This window comes from Nothobranchius furzeri, chromosome 17 (assembly GCF_043380555.1).
Source record: "Nothobranchius furzeri strain GRZ-AD chromosome 17, NfurGRZ-RIMD1, whole genome shotgun sequence".
Taxonomy (NCBI): domain Eukaryota; kingdom Metazoa; phylum Chordata; class Actinopteri; order Cyprinodontiformes; family Nothobranchiidae; genus Nothobranchius; species Nothobranchius furzeri.
Genome location: NC_091757.1, coordinates 48,544,105 through 48,559,718, shown reverse-complemented (window position 1 = coordinate 48,559,718; position 15,614 = coordinate 48,544,105). Strand labels below are relative to the sequence as shown.

At 41.5% G+C, this 15,614-nt stretch overlaps 1 protein-coding gene across 4 annotated transcripts in view; it reads left to right on the top strand.

Moving 5' to 3' along the window:
* The window catches only part of ntrk2a (neurotrophic tyrosine kinase, receptor, type 2a), a 117,430-nt gene that overhangs the window by 4,066 nt on the left and 97,750 nt on the right, over positions 1-15,614 (top strand). For all 4 annotated transcript variants that reach the window (XM_070546126.1, XM_070546124.1, XM_070546127.1 and 1 more), the window contains exons 3-10: positions 863-934; positions 1,232-1,300; positions 2,553-2,701; positions 10,753-10,886; positions 13,056-13,188; positions 13,371-13,442; positions 14,997-15,224; positions 15,420-15,443. In XM_070546126.1, coding sequence (XP_070402227.1) covers positions 863-934; positions 1,232-1,300; positions 2,553-2,701; positions 10,753-10,886; positions 13,056-13,188; positions 13,371-13,442; positions 14,997-15,224; positions 15,420-15,443 — 881 coding nt within the window. The remainder of the gene's footprint in view (positions 1-862; positions 935-1,231; positions 1,301-2,552; positions 2,702-10,752; positions 10,887-13,055; positions 13,189-13,370; positions 13,443-14,996; positions 15,225-15,419; positions 15,444-15,614) is intronic.

Below are 15,614 nucleotides of genomic sequence, written 5' to 3'. Positions count from 1 at the left end.
TTTAAAGTTAAAGTTAAAGTCCCACTAGTTATCAAACTGTGAAATTTGTTCTCTGCATTTGACCCCTCCCCTGGGGGAGTGGTGAGCTGCAGACACAGCTGCGCTCAGAAACCATTTGGTGGTTTAATCCCCCAATCCAATCCCAGTCATACCAGTAGGCCACTGACCTGGTTAGGTACATTTGATCCTATAAATAAATGAAAATGTATATATCAAATTATACTAGCTTACCTTTTGTGAAGAGATAATTTGTCCATACAGTAATTTGATGCTAATATAACTTTAACAGCTTTTCCAGGGAAGGTTGTGGGGAGGTCCGGGGTGGACCAGTACCCCCCCTGGTGATGGCAAAGACTAAATATTATGAGTACTGATTTTTTTTGTGGTGATTTATTTTAATGTAAGATGTGTAACCAAAGCATGTGAATAAATTTATCTTAAATTTAAAATTAATGCTAAAACAAATATTTTTCATGTTGTTGTCCTTGAGATAAATATAGCATATAACTCATTTTTTGCAAAATGGTTATATTTTGAAACTAACTGAAAGCTGTTACATCCAAACTAACTGAAAATAAAATGCTGTTGTTATATTATTGTAATTTCTCACAAAATTTTTAAACACTTACAGAATGTTTGTAGTATTTTCTTACCAACATGCCCCCTCCAGCGTTACACTATACCTCTCCTGAGCTTTTCTGTCTCAGTGTCATTTTCCTATTATTCTTATTTGACATTTTACATATCTTCACATTTTTCATTAAAATGGTTGAATTTTCAGAATGATTTCAAAGGTGATTAAACATGATCCTGTTCTGTTTTTGACATTACTGATGAACTCATTTTATTTGATCTGTGTCAGAACGGTGACCAACAGCAGGCTAACATACGTGTCAAAGCTGGCCTTTCAGAACAACATCAAGCTGCAATACCTGTGAGTACAATAAAAACAACTATAATTTCATGTTAATGAGATTATAAAGAGGGTTAGTGTTCCTTTAAAATGCAAAAACACGCTTTAGTTTATTTGATTCCTGATACTAAACATAATGATACTGTTAAATGTGTGAATGTTTATTTAAAACATTAAGAAATTGATCATGTTTGCATTATTTGGGGTCAACGGACACAACAATTTGTGATAGGATACATTACATGTTTATTGTTGTATTATATTTCTTGCAACAATACTGTATTGTGTCATTTTCTGAGGCTAAATTTCATCTTCTAGGAATTTGAAAGATAACAACCTGTCGTCTCTCTCCTGGAGGATATTCAAACACCTCAACATCTCATATTTGTGAGTTGGCAGCAACCTTCGGCATCATTTTTTTGTGTCACTTTGGTTTTCCTCCAAGTCTTGGTCTTAAGAATTAGACAAGCAGACACCTGCAGCTCCCTTCATGTCTCCTTAAGCTGCAAGTTTCGTCTATCGTCCTTTTGGTTCAAGAAACTTATTTTTCTGTTCAGGTGACAAAGATTCAATTCATTCATGAACCCAATTATATCATAAACATCCTGTCTCTGCTGATGGCAATGAAATGTTATCTTATTTCAAAAAGTGCACCTCCAACACTAACATTCCTACAAATCTTTGTGAAACTTTAGAACCATTTTAGATACAAAAATAAAATTAGAAAAGAAAAAAAAAAGAATTCAAATATCACCTGATCATAACAGAAAGAACAGAAAAATAAAAGAAAAAACAAGACTACAAGCCTTGTTTTTCCCAGAAGAAATAAAACCCTCAAGCATTATGCTGTTAAAGCTAAACTGGCTCAGGTTCTGTGTGAACTACTTATCTTTTTACATTTTACAACTTGACTCTTCCCCTGAATTCCCCACTGTCTTAGATAGTTACTGAAACCAACCTAGAAATAGTTCAAATTATCATCAGCATATCTAGTAAAGCACATCTATATCAAATGAATAGATAATCTTATAATTATTATGTTTTAAATGCATACTATGCAACTTTTTTACATTTTAAATCCTTTTCTTGGGCCAGTATGTGCTAAAATAACCCTTTAAAGGGTTAATGAAATGTCACTAAACAGAATATCGCACTAGCAAATTCGGTGTGCTGGGCTGCCACCTGTGGAGTTAGAAAAAAAGAAGCTGACATGCCTGGCGCTGCGGCTGCTTCCAGCACGTTTCCTGCATGTTTTAGATCATGAACACAATTGGTTTGTTTCATTTAGTGACGACCCACCCCTGCAGACATTAATGAAGGCTGGGGAGACCTTTCAGCTTTAAGGTGTTAAAAAGACAAACGCACAGCGAGGAGATCAGTTTTGTTTTTGGTTTAACCACAGAGAACTAATAACTGACACTAGGAGGTGCTAAAGGCAAGCACAACTGGCAAGTGTGCCTTTAAAGTTGATAAGTCACAGTTTTACAACAAACAACAACAACAAATTATTGTCAAATCTTTACAGTAGCTCCTGCTGTTTTGCATGCTTGCATGTGTGTGTGTGTGTGTGTGTGTGTGTGTGTGTGTGTGTGTGTGTGTGTGTGTGTGTGTGTGTGTGTGTGTGTGTGTGTGTGTGAAGGATCCTGTCAGGGAATCCTCTGCATTGCTCCTGTGAGAACATGTGGATCAAACTGTGGTTGGCAGAGGAAGCAGACACTCAAGAGCTGCGCTGCATTGAGGACGGAGGGGCACGCAAGCTGCTGTCCAAACTGACACCGCCAAACTGTGGTAAGGACACACGCACGCACCCCCCCACCCCACTCAAAGACAGACAGGGCAACAGACACGCTCTAGGTGACCAGTGCACAAAGCATTGAAGCATCTGAAGAGAACTGGAATTTACTGCAATAAGTTTATTTAAATAAACGTTTTGATTTGTCCATTAGTCTGCACGTATTAGGCACATCTTTATTAAAGGTACACAGAGTGCATTTGCACAAATGTGTTTATGTTTAAGTGCGACTCGTGCAGCATGAGACTTGTAACTGTAAAACAAAAGTGCTAAGTGTTTTGTCAGTTCCCAGGGGGTGTGTGGAACGCATGAGAAGGGAAGGGAGATTTGCTGTTAACACCTGAGAGAATTACTGTACAAAGAACACATTTCATGCAGCAACAACAGCGACTGCAGTAATCAGTTACACATATCTGCTGATTTGTGTGTTTGCAGGGGCTGCAAGGAGAGCCCTGCATACACTCTATTTCAGTTACACAAAGCTGTGCTGTCTTCTGATCTCCACACGTTGAAATGTGCAATGTTTCATGTTGCAAACAGATAAATGACACATGGAGGGAGTTTAAAAGTTAGACGATGTGTAACTAAGAAACTGTGTGTGTGTGTGTGTGTGTGTTATCTGAGACGTATGCACATTGGCTCTGAGAAGAGACTTTATTGGCCACATTGATGTAAAAACAATGCCAAAAACACACTAGTGCAATTTAACACATTGAAAACACCAATGAGCCTGAAAATTAGATTGATACAGACCATCTGCGTCATGTCCTTTAGCTCTGGTGATCCTGCTGCAACAAGGCAGGATGCTTCTGATGGCTTTGTCCATCAATCTCATGACTATGTGGAAAGTACTGAACTGCAAATAACAAATAAAAAAAGAAAAACATTTTCAAGCTCCAAAATTAACTCTCTCGGGCTCAAAATAAGTTTTGATAAAAGGACGAATAAGTCCTTCAGGGGTACTTCTGAGTTAAAAAATGCTCATGAAATAGGTATGTGGAGTAACCAGGTCGGTAGGTTTTAACGTTGCAAATCTGCAACGCCTGCCTCCAGAGGGTTAAAATATTTTTTTTATACTTTTATGAATTTTCCTTAATTAATTAATTAATTGATTGATTGGTTGGTTGGTTGGTTGGTTGATTAATTGATATTTTTTTTATGAATTCTTGACAGTGGGTGGATTTATTCACAAGTGCATTGTGAAGCTTGCTGTCAGTCAGGAGCCATCTACAGACCTGAAGTATCTGCATACAAGAATGTTTATCAAGCCTTAATGTATTAATGTCAGCACTTAATTGATACTTTATTCCTGTCTTCTTTATGTACGCAGCATGAGTTATTTTTATGAATCTTCTATTTTGGAGTCTTCTATTCATAAACAGGGTCAAATTACAGCTTGACCCGTCTAGTCTGTGATGGTCCTGCTCTTTGTCTCCAGGTTGTTGGCTTTCTGCAGCTTTTGTGTCTCTGTCTGAAATCGCCATATTAAAAAAAATGGAATTTGATTTAAGGACAAAAAGAAACATGCTCCACATTTTAGTATGTATAAATACTAAAGAGAAATTTAATCGGCCCAAATGAAAGGATGAACCTGGGAGGATTTTTGTCACATCTGCTGCTGACAGAGTGGTCAGGAATAGCTCGGGGCAACGAGAGCACTCTGGACACAAACAATAAGTTCGCTTACAGGAAGCTAACAATGACATTGATAACTCCTATTGATCTGTCCCCTCTGCCTCCCCTCCATTAACAGAGGTTATTTTTGGCATTAGCACAGCCACATTGGGGCCCCTGAAGTGGTGGGCAGGGGACCCCCAGCCGAGTGACATATGAGAAGGGGGACATGGTGGGGCAGGAGAGTCAAAAGACTCCCTGAGGCTAACTGTGACACACCAAAAACCACTCATCCTGACCAAACTGCTGGTGCCTCATCCGTATTTCCCATTTCCCTGTCTGATTCATGTGTGTCCTTGTGTCTGAACATTTCTGAGTGACATTGTGAGGAAGGCACAAAGGAGAGGGAATGCCCAGCGAAGCCCCGAGGCTGAGCCAACACTGATCTCTATCTGTTAGACAGCATACTGCCAAAGCTCCACCCAAAGAAAGGGCTGCTGCTGCTGCTGACCAATGCACTAATTCACCAAGCAGTGCTGCTCTCTTATTCTGCTTGTGCAATAAAGAAAAACCAATCTACTGTGTCACTCAAAGCTCAAACAGCTTCAGGTGGTAAAAGTGTAATGCTGACGGAAACAATAAAATAGGAGCATGAAACTACTTCCGCATAATTTACTTCCATAACTCTTTTAGATGAACAATGTCTTCAGTAACTTGGCTGCTGATGTGGAAATCAAGAATTATTCAGTAACCTTCGATCCATCTCTCCATCCATATCCTGCTTATCTTCTGGGGTTGGGCTGCGGGGACAGCAGCCTAATAGGCTCGACACACGGGAGGCGACAAACGGCCGCGATCAGCGAAATTTGTCGCTGTCGCTTTTATTACCTGTCACACGGGAGGCGATCCGCGGCAGCGGCCAGCGGCAAAGCCGTCTACGCGTTCTGTTCCGTGGCGAAATCGAAACTTCCGTAGTTTTTTTTGGCTGTGTCAGGTTGGAGGGAATTAAGGTTATTTAAGCGGTTCAGAGTTAATAAAGTGGTAGATATAATGTTTCACAAGGTGCTGCTAGAGTTATGTGAAATCTTACTTCTGATTTTACTATAAAACATAATAATAATAAACTTCTCCTTCATGTTTGCTCGGAGATGTGCGGAGCATAATGTCCGCTCATTGGTCAGTGAATGAAACCTCCGTTGATTGGTCCTCGTCCGAGCGACAGAGATGAAAAGTTGAAAATGTTTCAACTTTCTGGGATCGCGTCGCTGGGTCGTCCGTGCACGGCACATGCACGAGTGCAAAATTTCACACGCACATTTTTCGCGTTTCGCTTAGTAGGAGAGAGACCCGCGATTATCGCTTTGTCGTGCATGTCTCATTGAAAATGAATGGAGGAGAGGCGATGTCACCTCCCGTGTGTCGAGCCCATAAGAAGAGAGGTCCTTGGTCTTCATTTACGTCTCCTACCAGTTGGATGTGCTCGAAAAACCTCACCAAGGATGTATCCAAGAGAGATCCTAACCAGATGTACAAGCCACCTTTACTGGTTCCTTTTAATATAGAGGAACAGCAGATCTACTCCAAACCCCTCCTGGATGACCGAGCTTCTCACCACATCTCTAAAAGAGAGCCCAGCCACCCAAAAGAAAAAAAAAACTCTTCGTCGTCTTACGTACATGAACCCAAAGCTCATGAGCATAGATGAAGGTTGGAACGTAGATCGACTGGTATATCGGCTCAGCTCTCTCTTCACCACAACAGACGGGTACAACACCCGCATCTCTGTAGACACAGCACCAGTCCGCCTATACTTAACCACCTTCATAACAACAACACAGGTGTACACCATCTCCATCTGCCAATCTTTATGTTTGTGTCTCCATCAGTTCATCTGTTTGGGTGGAATGATTTGGATCCTTAGCCATCCCTCTTCTTCTATCTTCAAACAAAGACATAGCACGGAGACGTGAGCCTTAAATGGTGCCGCAAATCAGCCAGCAAGGCCAGATGGCTCGTGTTCATGTCTGTGGGCTGGAGAGGCTGTTTACATGTATTAATCTACTATTAACAGAAACCTCCTCAATGAAGACACTCGTCTGACACAGAACTAAACAAGACATAAAAACTGTAAAACCAAATCAAAGTCACTCAGACTCGTATTCGTGTGACCATAATTTCTCACGAGCTCACTATTGACAATAATTAAAAGTTAAACATTGCTTTTAGTGCTGTCCTGCACCATTTGGGCCTCTGGAGCTCCTCACAAGGCCACACTTTTGTCATTAAGAGACAAAGTTTTGTTAATAGGACAATTTTAGAGGCTTTTATGAAGAGCTTTAACAACAGAAGAGATTCGCTGCTTAAAACAATTCGGTAAATCACTTTTATGGGAAAAGTGGTAAAGTAAATGTTAGGGTTTGAATGGGACTTAAATAGAAATCCACACTGTTAATGACCAGTTCTGGTGGGGAGAATTGTTGCTACTCAACAGACAAGTAAAGCAATTTTTTTTAGTAAAAAAAAATCATCAAACAATGTTGAAGTAAAAAAAATGGAGCATTCTGGAAAAGAAGTGAAGAAGTGCATGCAGGGAATGAATGTAAAGGTGTGAGACCAGCAATGTTGTATGAGTTGGAGACAGTGTCCACGAGGAACAGACAGGAGTCGGAACTGGAGGCTGCAGATCCAAAGATGTTGAAGTTTTCTTTGGGAGTGACGAGGATAGGGTCAGGAATGAGTCCATCAGAGGGACTTGTGTTTGATGTTTCGGTAATAAGATCAGTGAGGCCAGACTAAGATGATGTGGACACGTCCAGAAGAGAGACAATGATCACATAAATAGAAGGATGCTGAGGTTAGAGACACCAGCATTCATGGACGGGGAAGGCTGTTATTCATTTAGCTTCCAGCAGAGAGCAGAGCACATCTCGGCTAGTAGAAGCTAACCACTAGCATTAGCAACTCCACATTATGTGGGAACTGGTTCAGGCATGTGTTATTTGTGGAGATAGAACATCAACATTACATTTTTCAACCAAGAAAGAATGGCAAACACTGACGGAAGAATTGCATTGTTGTTAGCCAATCAGCTGTCCGCAAATCATGAATATCCATCCATCAATCCGTTTTCGGCTGCTTATTCAAGGTTAAGTTGTGGGGGCAGTAGCCTGAGCAGGGAGGCCCAGACTTCCCTCTCCCCAGCCACTTGGACCAGGTCCTCTGGGGCAATCCTAAAGCTTGTATTTGCAATCTCATTCTTTTGGTCACCACCCAAAGCTTGTGATTAGGTGAGGGTAGGAACGTAGATTGACCGGTAAATTGAGAGCTTTGCCTTCCAGCTCAGCTCTCTCTTCACCACGACAGACCGGTACAACGCCCGCATCACTGCAGATGCAGCACCAATCCGCCTATCAATCTCAAGCTCCATCATTCCCTCACTCGTGAACAAGACCCCAAGATACTTAACCCTCCCATTGTTTTATGGGTGACCCCGCGAGTAAAGTTGACCATTGAGCAGGATTGATGGTTTATCCCTTGAGGTCCACATGGCAGGGGTGATGTGGTGCTCACTCCTCACCCCTGTCACATGGACCCAAGGGATAAACCCATTAGGACAGTGGGAGGGTTAAACTCCTCCACTTGAGGCAGGACCTCATTCCTGACCCGGAGAAGGCATTCTACCCTTTTTCGACTCAAGACCATGGTCTCGGATTTAGAGGAGTTGATTCTCATCCCAGCTGCTTCACACTCGGCTGCGAATTGGGAGCCAGAGATCACGTTCTGGACCATCAGGACCACATCATCTGTAAAAAGCAGAGACCCGATCCTCAGGCCACCAGAACGGATCCCTTCAGCACCTTGGTTGCACCTAGAAATCCTGTCCATAAAAGTTATGAACAGAATCGGTGATAAAGGGTAGCCTTGGCAGAGTCCAACTCTCACCGGAAACAAGCCCGACTTACTGTCTGCAATGCAGACCAAGCTCTGACACCGGTCATACAGGGACCTAACAGCCCGATTCAGAGGGCCTGGTACCCCATACTCACGGAATACCCCTCACAGGACCTCCCATGGTTGAACGCCTTCTCCAAATCCATAAAACACATGTAGATTGGTTGGGCAAACTCCTACGCACCCTCCAGGACCCCCTTAAGGGTGTAGAACTGGTCCAGTGTTGCACGGCCGGAATGAAAATCACATTGCTCCTCCTGAATCCGAGGTTCGACAATCCGTCAGACCCTCCTCTCCACATCCCCTGAGTAGATTTAATAAGAAACGTAATGAACAAAAGACTTCAAACCTCATCATTTTCCACCCCCTACTTCTCTGACTAACTTCTACTTCCTGAACCAGAAGCTCCAGAGCTTTTTCCCCACAGAAAACAACTCTCAAAACATTTATTCACACCGGAGACCACAGCAGATTTATTGAAATAACAAGTGAATTCCCACTTAAAAAAAATAAAGTATGGCACCAATACATTGATTAGGACTACCTAGATGCATTTTACTTGCAACAGGGTTCCTTAAAACAACTAGACTTATTGTTGTTAAATGACAGCTATATAGGTCAACAAAATTCTTTAGCTATAGCCTAAAATTCCAATCAGGATGCACCAGCCGAGTACCGGAGCAACTTGTTGCATTATTCGCCACCTTGTTTGCATTTTTACTAGTGATGCTTTACACAAGATGAGTTGTTCAAAAGAAATAAAAGTTCACTTGCAGAACAAATAATGTAGATCTAAATGTGCTTAGAGTATTGTTTAATGATCTCCTCCACAGGAGTTTCGGTTTTCTAAGGCTTTCATTTCATATAATTATGTCTGCCACTTATGGCAAAACACACAAGCTCACATTCCTGATTCCACTGGGCTCAACTTGTCAACAGTTTCACATAGTTTCAGCAGAACTCTGTCCGTGAATTAAAACAGATTGATTCCTGAGGAGGAACCTGAAGAATTCACACACCTCTGACTTAATTCTGCTCCCCAGGGAATGCTTGTGCACATTTTATATGCAGCTGCCTCCTTCTCTACTGTATTCTCCATACGTTCACAACTTATTATGGGGGGGGGGGGGATGTCAAATTCAGGAAAACCAAAGAAATGCTCCCCTTGATGGCTTTTGTGCTGTCACAGACACATCTCATTCAGCTAATGACTAGAAACCCCTAGAATAACGTTTTTTCAGCAAACAGCAAATACTGACTCAATTTTTAAGGAAAAAAAAACATGTTTAAATATTCTAAATTTGCGATTGTGGAAGTTTACTCAATTCTTTCATATAGTTATCTGATTCAATGGTTGAAACACTGTTTCCTCCTGGGTGTTGATCTGGATGATTTGCAAGGAGTGGTCTGATCACCATGGAAACATGGCTTGTTCTTTGTGCAGCACAAAAATCTGTCCAGGTGAGGTCCAAGCATTTGTGCCATAAAAAAAAGGATCATGCATTCCCTTTATTGTGTAACCATGCCTCCCTGGGTTGGTGGTGGTGGTTGGGGGCTCTATTGTTCCCTGCAGTCCGTTACAGCAGCAGTAGCCGGCTGATTCATGGAGAGGCTGTTAAGATATTTGAATCTGATACGGTAGCTGGCCTGCCACCACCAAAATGACTGTTTTTTACAGCATCTCATGGTGATTGAGTAGGCTGTCGTAGTGATAAGTGGGTTTCCCTGGAGATAAGCTTTCTGCTGACGGACAGAAGAGGTTACAGAGGGGAGGGGAGAGAGAGGGTGATAAGAAATATCTCTGACTTTATCTGCAGTGGCTGTCAATGCCTGTTTCTTCTCCTCTCTTTTTCATTTCTCTGCTCTTCTCTCTATCTATCAGCAGTGTTATTAAACAATGGTGGCGTGGTCCTTATTGAGTCGGATTGGTCATGCCCAGGTCACCTCCTGGTCAGCTCTGTAGACACACACTGAGACAAACACAGCCACACACTGAGCATCTTTGCTTTGACAGAAGCTTCAGAGTGTGTCCAATCAATTTAGTGCTTGGCCTGCTATAGACATGCACTAGTAATCAGTGTAACCATCACTGTGTTTGAACTCTGTCTCTTTGTCTCAGTGTTTGATTGAGTTGGCCTTAATGAAAGCAGGAGAGAGTGGAGGACATGGAGATGGAAACTTAAGTCTTTCCCTGTGTGTTGTTCTTTTACTCCTTTAATCTCTGTGTGTGTGTGTGTGTGTGTGTGTGTGTGTGTGTGTGTGTGTGTGTGTGTGTGTGTGTGTGTGTGCGTGCGTGCGTGCGTGGAAGCTTCTCCACTTCTTTTTGTTGGGGACGTTGCGTGACTTGTGTTTTAACTAAGACAACAGTTGGCCTTGAATCCTAAGTCTGCTCCTTTCTTCACCTCCTTCCTCTCCTCTTCTCTCCTCTCCATCACGATCCCCTACTCCCCTTTTTCTTGACCTACTCTCTGGTTATATGTAGAGGTTCCCACCGCAACGCTGAGTCCATCCAAAGCAACCGTAAAAGAAGGGGAGAACGTGGAGCTGACCTGCACCACTTTCGGTGTGCCCTCGCCGGAGCTGATCTGGAACATGGCGCTGGTCTCTAACTACGTGGTCAGTTCATGCCAAAGCACACACAGAAACACACACATGTACAGTATAACAAATGCAAACGTGTTTGGATTTTCAACACGCAGCTATTTAAGCTAAAAGTTGCTTTGAATGTTTTGATTTTGCACCTACAAGTAAAAAAGACATATTATATGATATGCAGATACGTTGGGTTTTGGAAGAGGTAACAGAACTTCCAGAATAATTTGTAAATCATTTGTCATTTTCTATTTATGTTTACATATACAGAAAAAAACAACATTATTTTACATGAATTTTACTGACAATATTTAAGGGAGCAACATTATTTTCATAAAAAAATAACTACATATATGTATGTATGTCTATATTTTTATTAAAATTAGTATTTAAAATCATTTAAAACAACAAAACATCATAATAAATGTCTTTATTTTAATTTTATTTAATATTATCTGCCACAAATATGATTATCCGATTGACCTATTGGTAGTACTCCTGTGTTCTCAGCCTCGCAAGCCGTCCTATATATGTGAATAAGTAGTTCGCCCACGACCCATAGACAGAGCTCTGCCATGGGGCGGGTTTTACGGTTGCTTTTTAAACTGTCTCCACATGCTATTTAATAAGAAACAACAACACAGTTATGGATTTGTCAGTCAACAGGGAGGTCTGCCATACACTGTAAAGAAGACACAAATACAGTACTTCCTTTTTTAAAAAACAAAAGACTTAAGTAACTCAATCTGCTCTTGACTCAAAGAAAAGCCCAGGTCTAAACAGTTCAAAGTTGATGGCAAAGCTGTTTCAAATGAGCAGTCGCCGTCGTCTCACCCCTACTTGACACTGGAGTCATCAGCGGTGCCGAGCGGCTGTGGAACGTCATCTCCAAATACAAACCATTATCTATGAGGGCGATTCAAACCAGCTGAGCTGCTAAATTTCTCAGGTGCGTCCCAGAAGCAGCTCACCATTAAAGATAGGATCGGGTTCTTTTCTTTTGCTGCGAGTCGCTTCTAGGGCACATCAATTTTAAAGTTGACATAGGACTTGACAGGAAATCATATTTGGTTTCAGTGTAAAACCTCCTGTAATTTTCAAAATAAGAGATTATTGCAGCGATGTGATTTCACATCTATGCAGATTACATCAACATATGTGACCTAACAGCTTATTTATTCCCAAACATCTTCCGAGAACTGCAGCCCTGTGTTTTTCATGGCTTTAATCCTGGGAGTGGAGAGGAACAACATCATAAATCACATCAAACAGTGACATCAAATGTGATTTACTTTTTTTTGGTTTAATTGTGACTGGCATAAACAAACCATGATGTCTTGAGGGAGTTTGTGATCTCGCGAGTCCTACGGGGAGCATGGCAGAGAAGCTGCTCCGCGACTGAGATTCTCCTGATGTGCACTAGAACACAGCAAGACCGTTCTGCACTGCTGACGCTTGCAGTGTGAAGCAGGGGTCAGTTTTGTTTTCTTGCATCATCCTGCCCAAACTGATTGGCACACCACCAGACTAGCCAGAACTACAGAGGTTCCAGTGGAGCGTGGCTAGACCAACATGCAGAGCAAAATCATTTTGCTTCTGCTGCTGTCCGTCTAGATTTCTAGGCCACTAGTTTTTCTCATTAGCCTCATTATTGGAACTGACCAACCTGTGAATAATAAATTCATACCATAAATATTTGATCCATCACGTAAAATAAGATGTTAACACGCCACCAGCTCAGTTGCCTGGCGGTATCAGTTTCCGCACTGAGACTGGAAGATTGGTAGGTTCATACCAAAGATTTAAAAAATGGGACCCAATTGCTCACCGTTTGACACTCGGGGGGGGGTTAAACCACCAAACGATTCCCAAGCGCGGCTGTGTCTGCAGCTCACCGCTCCCCCTGAGGATGGGTCAAATGCGGAGAACTAATTTCACACATCCGTGTGACAACTAGTGGGACTTTAACTTAAACTAAAATTTGATTTTTCTCACAAAATCCTATCTTTGCATAAATCTTAGGACACTTACTTAGTTTTGATGATTAAAGCATAACATTCAAGCAACAGCTTCCCCAACTTGTGTTACCATTAAAGACACAAACATTCGTCTGGGTCTATGATGACTAAATTCAGCATCTTTTAGAGGTTCAGGATAAATTGACTTGACAGATTGCCTTTTTTTTTCTCTCAGATTGAGACATCAGGTCAGATTTCAGTGCTGCGTCTGTCCAACCTGTCATCACTGGATCACAACCGCAAGATCAGCTGCACAGCTGGAAACATCGTTGGAGAGAGGGAGTCCTCTCTGCTGCTGGACATACTTTGTATGTTTTTACTCTGTTAAACAGCTTTAACTTAAAGTAGTTTAATGTGTCCGTTATATTTTTCCCACCACTTAAACATTTTTACAAGCTGCAATAATTCCACTTTTGGTCTGATCATGTTTTTTCTGCTTTAATTAAACACATTTTTTCCTAAAAACCTACTTTTTGCTTCATGCATTCAGTTCCACCAAAAATCACAAAACTGAGTGATGCAATCCCCGACCATCACTGGTGCATCCCCTTCAGCGTGGCAGGTATGAAAGGCACACTTTCTCATTTGTTGATGTTTTAATATTCATTCACATATGATTTAGTTGGTAAAATGTGAAAAATTTAAAATAATTGAATGCAATGAATGCACAGAGTGACAACTGCTGCTGAGATATAATGCAAATCAAGTTAACATCACTGGCCAGATTCACTAACAAAGCACAGCACTCATTACTTTTTGCACAATTTGCACCCAAAATGTACCTTTTCGTAGCATCAGAATCACGGAGCAAGCAGTAATTAGTTCCAAGTTTAAATGAACGAAGAACAAAGGCAGATTAAAATCATGACATTTTCCAGAGTCCAATCATCTTTATTTCTAGAGCAGTTAAAAAAACGTTCACAGAATGACCATGCACATTGTACATTGATGAAATCTCTGTAAAACTTCTATAGAGCTTTAAAACTAACTAGTTTATCAATTGCAAAGAAGTATTTAAGACAATTAAACAAACACGCTGTAAAACTTTTTAATACAAAAGAATAAAAGATCTGTCTAAGAACTAGGGATGCACCGATACCGATACTGGTATCGGTATCTGTGCCGATGCCAATACCAATGCCAGTATCGGTATCGGTAAAAGTTAACCGATACCAGGAACCGATACCAATGCAGTTGCTTGAAAATGGCTTCACTGTAACTTGTCATTTCTGTTCACCTAATATTTTAGTTTTGTGATGATTTCCATTCATATATTTTACTTTTAATCTACCTCACAGTCTTTTCCTGTTGAAAGCAGAGAAGAAAATAAAATCATTGCATTTTTTTGTGTGGTGGAAGTATTGGTATCGGTAATTGGCATCGGCGAGTACTCAGATTCAAGTATCGGTATTGTATCGGTTTGGAAAAAAGAGGTATCGGTGCATCCCTACTAAGAACAATGACAGGTCGGCACACAGTACCTGGGAAAGATAACAAAAAAATATGTTTTCTATCTTTTCATTTATTTACATATTTTTTTAAAGAGCGTGAGTGTTGTGGCTTATCTAACGATATGGAGTTTCATAACTTCTGCCAGTGCTCCAAAGTCCCCCCCACTCCCCCCCCCCCCCCACCCCCACCCCCCGGTCCGACAATCCAGCAGCAACACCTCCCCACCCCCCTGGCCACCCAGGCCTCATCGCCCCCTGTGGCCAGAATATTTCACTCGCAGCTTCCGGCTGGCAGGCTATTCAGTTGGGACAGAAAAAAAATTGAGCTGACATACCTGGAGCTGCAGTCTGCTTCCAGCATGTTTTAAATCATGAACACAGCTGACTTGTTTAATTTAGTGATGACTCATCCCTCACTAAGGAAAGCTGGGGAGACATTTCAGCTGTTAGATAAAGGTGTTAAAAGACGAACGCACATCGATGTGATAGGTTTAGGTTTTTTTGTTCTTCAAACAGACACTAGGGGGTGCTAAAAGCAAGCCAACACTGCCTATTTCCCCTTTAAAAGTATGCTCAACATCTAATTTCAATGTGATGAAACTGCACCAGTGCCGAGATGGAAATACAAATTAGGCATTCATTTATTCTTTCACATTGTTTCCCAGCAAACCCCCAACCGTACTTTCAGTGGTATCGAGATGATGAAAAGGTAACGGAGGGTGACTACATCATGACCATGATCCACGACGTCACAGAGAGAGAATACCACGGCTGTCTGCAGCTGGACAGCCCAACACACATCAACAACGGACAGTACACGCTGGTGGTTACAAACGAATATGGGTCAGACCAAAAGATGGTTTCAGCTCACTTCATGCTGCAGCCCTGGGGAGGTGAGGATTTGGGATATTCCATTCTCTGTTGTCACAATAACGTGACTGAGCTCCTGTCATTTACGCAAATGCAGCTGCCTTCTGAAGAGAAAATGCTTCAACTCAGAGCAGAAAGTTAATCTGTTAGAAAACTAGCTACTGCTCCTGCAGAATGATGGACACCGGAAAGTAATCGGATTTGTTCCCTTTTTGTAGATACTGACACTCCTATCTATTATGGTGAGTGAAATGTTTTCTTTTTATCAAATGTTAAACAGCTAAAGGCTCACATTTCCCACAGTACCACAGTGTCAGTTTTTATGTTGAACAGGAATTGATCAGCATCACGTTTTAGAAATGTTTTTTTTCTCTCTCTTTTTTCTCTGGAGGTGGTGATGGTGCGTTCCAGTC